The sequence below is a fragment of the Cicer arietinum genome, chromosome 5, assembly GCF_000331145.2.
Source record: "Cicer arietinum cultivar CDC Frontier isolate Library 1 chromosome 5, Cicar.CDCFrontier_v2.0, whole genome shotgun sequence".
Lineage (NCBI taxonomy): Eukaryota > Viridiplantae > Streptophyta > Magnoliopsida > Fabales > Fabaceae > Cicer > Cicer arietinum.
In genome coordinates, this window is record NC_021164.2 from 6,670,838 (window position 1) to 6,681,852 (window position 11,015).

Genomic DNA, 11,015 nt, shown 5'->3' on the forward strand with positions numbered 1-11,015 from the left:
TATACTTCAGAACACTGAAGAACTCTTAAGAACATTTTGATAACATTCTGATATTGCTTTTTCAGATCAAGACCAAAAAGATTATTCATAATCATTAAGAGAGCTGAAAAAGAATTCTTGAGAGAAAAAGACAATGTTCTCACAAACACTCAAATGAACAACCAGATTCTTGTGAGATACATTGATAGAGATTGAAGACAAACTCTGTACTACTTTTATATCTTTCTGTAAACAAAGTTTTGTAAATAAACAACTGTGCAAAATCCAGTGGGAAAAACTGGTGGCAATCTTCTTGGGTGAGAGGCATCATCAAGAAGGAGTTGTACTTGATCTTATGTGATTCTAACGAGTGACTGCAAGGATCAAGGGGTTGATCAAAATCCAGCTAGAAATTGGTGGCGATCTTCGTTGATGAAAGGATCATCAAGAAGGAGCTGTACTTGATCTTGTGTGAGTCTGACGAGTGACTGCAAGGATCAAGGGGTTAAGCAATAGGAAAGAGATATGAGTTAGATAGATAGGTTTCGAGGAAACTGGACAATCTGTAAAAGTGTCTCAATTCTTTCTATTGAAGAAAAAGCTGAAATCCAGTTGGATTGTCAGGACTGGATGTAGGCTGTCATAGTGACAGCTAAAACGGAATAAAAGGTGAAAACCGTCCACTCATCAACTTTATCAAAGCAAACCGCTTTAATAAAAAATGAATTTTTAATTAAATAAAAAGTACTACTTATGAGTCAAACACGAACCTAAAGGCCGGAAGCACAAGCCCTATCACATTTGCCACTTAATGTTTGTTGTAGAGTAAACCACCAATATGGGAACTAAAATTATAAGCATCGAGCAAATTGTGCCCTTAAATTTGTGAAATAACAAAACACTTCCTCATATAGTAATTCGTCAGACAATATGAGACTTTTGTCAACCTTCTCTGTTAACAGTGATGAGATGTCATGCTAAGTGACATCCTGGCTTTGCCACATCACAAGCAGTGATTTTTCTAGCTACTAAAAGTTTGAAAATGAGGTTATATTTTGCTACTATGTCGGCTTGCAACAAAACACGTGAATTGCTGGCTCTCCTAAATGATAACTTTTTAAGATGAGCCATATTTCTTTTTCCCCTTTTTTTAGCCCCTATTGTTTGAAAATAGATGAAAAAGCAAGAGAAACATGATGCATTTGTACTCACCGTCTGCAATTGCGTTCTCCATACTCACGATCTAATTTATCATATCATTTTAAATGTTAAGAGTCCTACATTAGATGAAATTATCTAATAAAGTGTTTAAAAATAGTGGGTAGTCTCCACCTTACATGTCTGTTTTGTGGAGGTTGTGTAGGACTCAACTCGAAATTCTAAGATTGTATTAGAGTATTTCCAAGATCCATTCGACCACCTGCTATGAGATTATTGTAATCGGACCACTCGTATCACGCCCAATCACGTTCAGATGTTCAGTCATGAGTATAAAATTGTATGTTAAAAGTCTCACGTTAAATGAAATAAATAAATAAAAACAAAAATATTTATAAGTGGTGGTAGTCCTCACTTTACGGATGGATTTTGTGAGAATTGTGTAGGGCCCCAACCTAAATTATAATAATAAGTTTGTCAAAGTTGAGATGTTTCTTTTGATTCATGCTTGTCTGAAACGTGATCACGATGTTATGAGATTTTAATTACCTTATTGGTTCTACTTTTTTTTTCATCCCTTAAATTACTTTCCTGATGCTCATTCTCTCTTTCTGTTCGGCTCCAATTGATTTTTTTTTTAAAGTGAGATTTTTGAATGGATTTATTTTGTTTTGATTTAATTCAATAATGGAGCTATAATACCTCAATCATCATTTTCCCTTATATGTTTTGAATATGGAAATGAGTTTCTTAGAGTTATTTTTCGTCTTCAATGATTTTTTTTTTTTATAACGGAGTAGTACAGAGGAGACATGAAAATAGATTTCTAACTTTGACATTTTGGCAAATTTAGTGTATTTTAAGAAAAAATTGATGATTAAAATAAATTAATAAAAATATTTAAATGAATGAAAATGTTTGATTAAAAGAAATAGAAACAAAATTATCAAAAAAAAAACAAGAGGTTCAAAGTTAGAAGATATTGGTCCGAAGTATCAGTGGATGTTCGAAAAGTGTTGCAATCTAAAACATGAGGTTTCATAAAGACATCATCAATTATCTAGTGTGCGCGAAAATTCTAGGGCTTAATGATCATACACTGTTGGTGTAAATTTTTTATACCGACAACAAACACAAACCAATAATTGAGTTGTTATTTAATGATAGAAATTGTAATTATGTATTAGATAATAAAATCAACGATTATTATTTGGTATCAATGTAAAATTAGTTTTCGCGGTACATATTTTTTTTCTCACACTTCTATGCATAATAGGATTTTTTTTAAAATTTTTTTATCAATTATTTGAAAAAACAAAAACAAAAAAAACATATATAAGCGCGTGAAAGAATTGAAGAGGGCAGACTGATTTGTGAAAATATTGGTTGAAATATATATTAACACTCTCAGAGAAAAATGTGTACACAACAACACTATTGGATTAAAACTTCCGGTAACATTATTAATATTATTTTTCACTATCGGATTTAAATTATACACTACTCAATTTTTGAATTCGGTGAATCACCAAAAGAAATTCGGATGAGAAGACATCGCCCAAAAGACAAAATTTATTTCCTTTATGTTAAAGGTTGTATTGTTTTTGCTTCTGTTAATTTTGTCAAAGTATCCAAAACCTAGTATATAATTTACAAGTTCAATTCCGACCAATTTTAGCATCAATTTAGACCAATTTCTGTTAGTGCAGTTTGCAGGTGAGTCAATTTGAGAGATGAGTTTTTTATTTTTATTAAAATGTTAGTTTTTTTTTTTTTTTTACTTTTAGTTCATATTATTTTTAAATTCATTTTTTCAAGAAAAAATATATTGAACTTTCAATATTTTTTTATCAATGCTCAAGTAAATTTTTATCGAACAACTCATTTATCATAGTAGTGGTGTAACAACTAAGTGAGACTACAAGACTCACCCTAAAAAAATTGGGTTTTTAAGTGAAATGATCAGTTACAAGTAACCCATTATTTTTTCTCAAACTTGTATAAATTCACATTTGCAAATATGTGTGATATGCGACCCTTATAACCGACCAACATATCAAATTGGCTCATTTATAGGCTTGAGCTTGGTCGGATCAACTGATTTTGCTCATGCCTACATTCAAGTACGTTAATGCTTCATTGTGTTTCTTCCAACCCCACTCTTCCATTGCTATTTTCTTTCATATGACTAGGGATGGGAATAGGCTAGGCCGTCCGACAGGGGCCTATGGCCTGGCCTACTTATGGTCCGGCCTGGCCTGACCTGTTTAATAAAAAGGTCAGACTCAGGTTGTTTTTAAAGCCTATTTATATAAATAGGTCAGGCTCAGGCTTGTAAAAAAACCTATTATGCCTGACAGGCCGGCCTATATATATTTTATATGTATTCCATTCTCTATTTTTTCTTCTTCTAATTTCCATTGCACTCACTCCAACAAACATATATGAAAACAACATATTTTTTATAAAAACCGATATTATTTATTTGTTACTTTATATTTTACAAAAACCAATACTATTTATTTGTTATCTTTATATATATTATTAGTATATAAATTTAGAAACCCTAATTGTTTATTATTACTGAATATGAGTTTGTTTGAGAGGTAATATTCCGAGTTGTTTGAGAGGATTTGTTTAGAGGTAATATTCTGAGTTGTTTGAGAGGATTTGTTTAGAGGTAATATTTTGAGTTGTTTGAGGGATAATAATAGGTGCGTTTGTTTCAATAAAAAAATTTATTCTTTTAAACCAAAAACTATTTTTTAGGGTTTAAAAGGTATTTGTTTCATATTTTAAAAAAATTATTTTGTTAGAAAAATTATTTTTTTATTTAATATATATATACATATACACGTTAATATTGATATATGGAGAATCATATAAATCGATATGTGTAGAGCATCATGTAGCTATAGATAATTGTTTATTTATTACCTTTATATATATATATATTATTACTAAATATGATGTTGCACGAGAGGATTTGTTTGAGAAGTAATAATTGGAGTTTGTTTGAGACCATTTGTTTCAGAGATAATAATGGGTTCGTTTGTTTTAATAAAAAAATTATTCTTTTAAACCAAAAATCATTTTTTAGGGTTTAAAGGGTGTTTGTTTCATATTTTTTTTAAATTATTTTGTTAGAAAAATTATTTTTAATGTGAATAAGGCTTTTAAATAGGCTTACAGGCCAGGCCATGATAGGCCGTAGGCCAGGCTCAGGCCGAAAAAAAAGCCTATCATAGGCCGTAGGCCAGGCTTAGGCCTCAAAAATTCATCGTAGGCCAGGCTCAGGCCTTTCAAAGCCTGGCCTGGCCTATTCCCACCCCTACATATGACCCTCTCTTCATTCCTTTTAATCATTCTGTTGTAGTTAATAATCGAATGAATTATTTAGACCCTCAAAGACCTCTTAATACAACTACTGATCCAAAACAAATGACAAATAAAAAAAGGGCAAAAAACTGAAGCACCTATTATTAATTCCTTCTGGAATAAATCTTTTAATTGATTACAATAGAAAACCATGTAACAGACCTCAGAGGTGGAACATTTAGGAGTTCACATAAGCCAAAAAAATTGATCACTTAAAAGAAGTTTGATCATGCATGAAATTGGTCAGACTTAGACAGCTACTTTTGGTTCGGATGCAGAAGCATCTGTAAACAGAGGGTGGAGGACATGACCTTCCTTAGGCTCAACATGCACCCACTTGCGACCAGTCAGCTTGTTGCGTTCAAACTTCACCCATCCCTCTTTCAAAGCAAAAAGAGTATGATCTTTCCCCAGTCCAACATAGTTTCCTGGATGAAAACGAGTACCACGTTGCCTAACAATGATGTTTCCAGGTATTACCCTCTGCATAATATTAAGAAAAGAGTCTCTTCATGAGTGAATGAAATTAATCATGTTCAGAAAGTCTTCCTCTTACTGCATGTCATAAAATTGATACCAACGTTATCAAAGTCGTATTATGACGGCCAAACAAAACTCAGCCATATAATATGGTGTTTGTGGCCCATGGAGGAAACATGGCGATTAGAATCGGTGTTGGGGGTTATGGTGGCCATCACAAACACTACCATGCCATAAAACTATGGCAACATCATGGTGGCAATTTGGCAAAACTGATTGATACTGTTGCTTAAAGCATAAAACTCATACCTCTCCACCAAATTTCTTCACTCCAAGGTTCTTGGGCTTTGAGTCTCGTCCATTTTTTGTGGACCCAGCTGTCTTTTTGGTAGCCCAACGACGGAACACCAGACTCAATCCCTCTCCAGAAACATCTAAATTACATGTCAAAAAGTCGTTAGTCTAGCTTTCTTTTGAAATACATGATACAAATAGTCAATATAGGATCATGAAGGTATACCACCAGTGCTTCTGTACACAGGAACATTTGTCACGAGTTCCTTGATATTTAATCTTCTGCACAACGATGCTGCAAAATTCATGCTGTTTTTTATGTGATAATGACACTCCCTGAAACACAATAGTATAACAGTGTTGGAAAAAAATTATAATTCTGGGAAAGCTAATCAATTATGTCATTCCGAACAATAGCTATTTAATAAGACCAAATATATTATAATAAAGACAAGACATCTCATAAAAATAAAATAAAACGTGATATTAAAAATAGAAACCATTATGTCCCAAGTTCGAACCCGAGAGGTGAGTTAATTAGGATGGAATTTACCATCTCTTCTAAGAAAAAAAAAATTAGAAACCATTCATGAATATTAAACTGGAATGCAATTAAAAAATAAATCCTACAACTTCAGTCCCTCGGACTCAGAAAGTTATGACAAAAATGGCTAACCCATAGCTGATTCTGCAGCTGCCAGCATTGAAACCAATGAAGCAAACGATTGACCCATATTATCATCTGAAGAAACGGAAAATACCAAAAAGTTCGAACTCGCCGCTAATAATATTGATTTGTTGTCTAGGAACAATGTAAAATGAATGATAGAAAATAAAATATATAAACGTATATTTGAAGAATTACTCGATGTTCTGATCTGTACATAAAAGAGCCTTTGGTCCAGAGTGGACCATATATGACTAAAAAATAATTAACCCAGCCAGAGAATTAAGTGTAAAAGTTAGCGCTGAAAGAACAAGCAAAAATGGGGAGTTGAAAAAACTGAAAAGAACTAAAAGTCCACTATCAGGTAACCTTGAAAGTCTAATTGCAAATTTGAAGCACTGTGCAATAAGGAAACCCTTTTTGAAATAATCTGATGCAAATTGAAAACCAACATCCAAATTCACACCAAGTCACAGTATACCATACCAAATGAATTCAGCAAATCGCAATCAATTTGGGTGAGAAAATATTAACATGATACTTGAAGAATGACTCCAGCAAATACAATCCCATTTCTTCGTGTTTTTGCACATATCAAAGCAAACAACATGAATGAAGTAGGTTTCAATTACAGTAGGTCTTAGACATTTAAAAATTCATTACTTTCTTATTGTTCCTACAATACATCCTATCTCGTAGCCCTTGCCAATTTTATAACATAAGCTTTGTATATAGCAGTAATATTATTAAGTTAATTTTATTCTGAACACATTTTCTTTCACTCAATATCTTTCTTGTTATTGCGGTAAGTAAGCCTCGTGCTCCGCCATGGCTAAAGAAGAAAAACAGCTTCTTCACATAGCAATGTTCTTGCAGCAGCTGTCTGCTCATATGATCCTATATAGCTGGCCCCCAATGGAGCTTCATATCCACCCCAAAACCCCATCACCACACTTGGCTCCTCTCGTCGGGTTTGCGAACCTTCCATTTCCCAGAGTGACCAACCTCCCAAAGCGGCTCCTAAACAATCTTATCCCCTACTAGCTCCAAGATTGTTAAGAAAACATAGGAAAGGATATGCAGGTACCCACAAAATCAATTTCAAACACAGTTTACATACAAAGTAGTACCTATACGACCCCTAATTTATCTAAGCATGATTATTCTAAGAATTACAAAATGAACTACTAGTTAAATTATTTTAATAAAATTGAGATTTGAGGAAGAATAAAGGTTCATCATAAAAACTGGGGAAAATTGAATTTAGAAGCACAGTTGAATGGTTAAAGACTAGTTTGAAATTAAATTAGATTCTTAAATTTACTAAAAAATAGTTCAATTCCGATTCAGGAGTCAATTTTTCTAGTTACACCTCTTTTTATTGCCAGTTATACCCAAAAATAATAATTTTTTGTACTTAACTAAGTTCACATAGATTACATGAAATATGTGCACGTCCCTAAACTACTTGGGTGTATCTAGCAAATTTGTTCAGGAATTAAATACAAATTATGGTTTTATGAAATGTTGGGGAAGATGCAATTTGATAGGGATAGGCAAAACAGGTTCGCCAAATTTTAAGAATTAGGGTTTATGCCAAAACAAGGAATCCGAATTTGACGTAGAATCATAAAATTGATCGCATAAACATCTAATACAACTATCCAGTAGTTAGAATACACATCCATTTCATAGATAGAAAGAAAAAGATTAGGATCTAAGTGTCAAGACTATACGGTTCAACATAAGAGGGATGATAAAGAGAACTTACAAATGAGAGGAGATAGAGAAAGAGGCAGTGACGAGGATGATGGGCGATAGCAACGGCGACTAGGGCGCGGTGGTGTTGGCTCCTCTCCGGCGGCGTTTTGGGCGGAGTGATTACTGGGAAAGAGGACTTAAAATGAAGAGTATAAACTAAGGAGCTGTAAAAAAAAAAAAAACTAAATATTCAATTATTTGCACGTATTTAATTTATTTATTTTTTTCATGGTAAAAAGTAAAAACTATAATTAACTCATGCCTCGAAACAAGACTTCTTGTGATGTCTCGGAATAATCTATACAATCTAACAGCATGATAATATTTATTTTAGGTTGTGGTTGTGTTCGTCGACTGTATTTATTTTAGGTAGTGTTTGATAATATTAATTGTTAATTAAAATTAAATTTTATTAATTAAAGTTTATAATATTGTAAAAATAGTAATTTAAAATTTATCAATCTTGATATATTTTTTATTTATTTATATATTTTATTCATTTTAAAATAAATAAATAAATAAATAATTTAATTTAAAATATTAATTATTTTAAAAATTAAATTATTTACATATAATAAATAAATTATGTATTAATCATATATTTCATTTTATTTTTAGCTGGTTTGTTTTATTTAAATTATAATAAATAAACTATTTTAAATTATTTGCATTAAATTATTATTTACTAAAATTATTTTAAATTTAAATTATATACATCATTTATAAATAAATTATTTATTTAAATTATTTTACAATTTTAAAATTATTTATTTTAAATTATAATAAATAAATTACAAAAGTTAAAAAAAAATTAGTTACAATATAAAATTAGAAGAAAAAATGGTAAAGTTTATACTCTTCATTTAGTTTTTATAATAATTTTTTTACTAAGATAATTCTTATTTATTTATTTTAATAAGATTTTTAATGAGACAGTTCTTACAGAAAGAATGTTGTACTTTTTTTTTATTAGGGTTTTTTATATTGGATTTTTTTCAGTAATATTTTAATGAGACATATCTTTAGTGGACATCAATAGAAAGTGTTATGAATATAGTTAGTGAAAATCCATCACATTCCTCTAAGTAAGTAAGTGGATGTAGTAATTGCTAGTGGTCTTAAGATAACCATTTACTTATTTATATGTGTTATTTAAATATGACTTAATACATACTATGTATTGTAAAGATATACTAAAGAATAGAATCATACAAAACTCTCACATTCTTGCCCTTTCTCTTTTAGTTTATTTTTAATAATTATACATTTGTTAAGACTAACTTATCTCTCTTTAAAAATTTGAAATTTATGTTAATCAAGAGGGAAAGAAAAGTAACTTACCACTTGCATTTAATGTTGTATTTATTGCAACCAAATGAACTTATTATTCTATGAATTTTGGATGTGTTGTATATATTTCAATTGCTCCAGTATAATACATTAAGATGATAATACTCTAATCAAAATTAATGTCTTTGTTAGACAATGTATCATTGCAAATGAGTACCTATGCATGAAGCATGATATATTTTTCGGTTCTAAAGATAAAAATTCTCAAATAAAGAAATAATCTAAAAAGAAAGATGGCCTTAGTGAGGATATTAAAATTCCAAAAGAGTATTTGAATTAATTGATTTTCAACTCCAGAAGAATTGATCAAGTACCTGAAACTTGTGAAAATAAATAGATCTCAATAAATTATTTCATGAAACGAATATGATGGAACTGAAAGAAAGTCAATATTGGCAATAATTTTGCATATGATATGACGTTATACGTGATAAATGATAATGAGGGTCGTGAACTAAAGTTTATTAAAGATTATATACAAAGAAATGTTTTGAAAATAGAAAAAACAATTGAGGTGAAATTAAACTTGTTTTGCAAAGCGAAAGGTTTTTGGACCTGTATCCGCACATATGAAGATGTGAAGCTAATTAGCTATAAAAGATTTCTCGTGTGACAATAAAATGAAAGTTATGAAATACATATATTCAAAAGTATTGGTAAACTATCATTGATTTTGAAGAGACATATTCACATGAAGTGTATTAAAAAACTTTTTCATACTTGATTAAATTTAGTAGCACATAATAGACTCAATTTACAAATGAAAGATGTATTGCAATGTATTTATATCGATCACTTGATAGTGATAATAATATGAAAATCACTTAAGGATTTAATTTTTGTGAGACGTACAATCTAGGCTCTTGAAGAGATTACTTAAACAAAGGAAATCAAGTCTCTTTATGCTCTCAAACAATCTAAATGCGTGTTGTATACTATTCTTAATTAATATTATCAATTGAATGATATCAGAATGACATCATTTGTCCATTGAAAATAAAATATTTAGAAATGAATTTGATATGAATATTATCAACTCCTAAAGAGCTTCCAAATTAGTTTAATTAAAGAAAAATTTAAAATGGAAATATATGAAAGAAAAATATTTGTTTTGATAGAATGTTATTTGAGTAAATCGTGAAACTTATATAGCAAAAGTACTAGTATGATTCTATAATAACAAATCACATTTGTTGTGTACTCCAATGATTCTAAGGTCACTAGATCTGAACAAAGATCGATTTTAGAACTTGAGAAAATGATGAAGAACTAATTGATCTTAAAGTATTATATTTTAGTTCAATTTGGAGACAATATGAAACTTTTCTATTTGTACATATTTTGATATATTATTTGATATATCTTATATTATTAACAATATACAATTCTTCATCATACGAAGACATTGTAACGAAATCAAACATATATTATGTTACCTTATATATGTAGATTATTTGTCTAATTCCCATAATGACATTTTGTCATTAAACGAGACAAGTCAATAATGAAGTTTTGTTGAGATATGTGATTGTACACATAAAAAAAAAAAAAGCAAACTTACGATTTTTCTTCTAAGAAAATGTTATTGTAACAATTCAATTGGAAGATATTATCATGTGCACGGTTAATTTAGAGAAAAGTATAATAAAAGAGATAGAACAAATCTTTCTACAAATTCATCGCCATGTATTTGAAGTTTTTTAGCAACTAGTACCAAAAATTAATTGGTCTTCACCGTCTTAGATATTATTGTCTCTACGAGGAGGAGAAATAAATGTGTTATGCATTCTTTTTTCCTTCGCCATGGTTTTGTTCCACTGAGTTTTTAAAATGCAATTTTTATTGAGACAGTTCCTATTTAATTTTTCTTGTAAGATTTTTAATAAGGCAGTTCCCACAATAAGAATGTTGTACTTTTTTTCCTTTACTTGAGTTTTTTCCTATTAGA

The 11,015-nt window shown here is 30.2% G+C and overlaps 1 protein-coding gene across 1 annotated transcript; it reads right to left on the reverse strand.

The window, feature by feature from the left end:
* Positions 1–4,586: 4,586 nt before the first annotated feature.
* LOC101489627 (uncharacterized) lies at positions 4,587–7,897 on the reverse strand. The gene is made up of 4 exons (XM_004498629.3): positions 7,728–7,897; positions 5,516–5,625; positions 5,305–5,429; positions 4,587–4,998 (listed from the first exon to the last, which is right to left on the reverse strand). The coding sequence occupies exons 2-4, from the start codon at positions 5,595–5,597 to the stop codon at positions 4,765–4,767; spliced, it is 441 nt and encodes a 146-aa protein (XP_004498686.1). The 5' UTR covers positions 5,598–5,625; positions 7,728–7,897; the 3' UTR covers positions 4,587–4,764.
* Between the last annotated feature and the right edge of the window lie 3,118 nt (positions 7,898–11,015).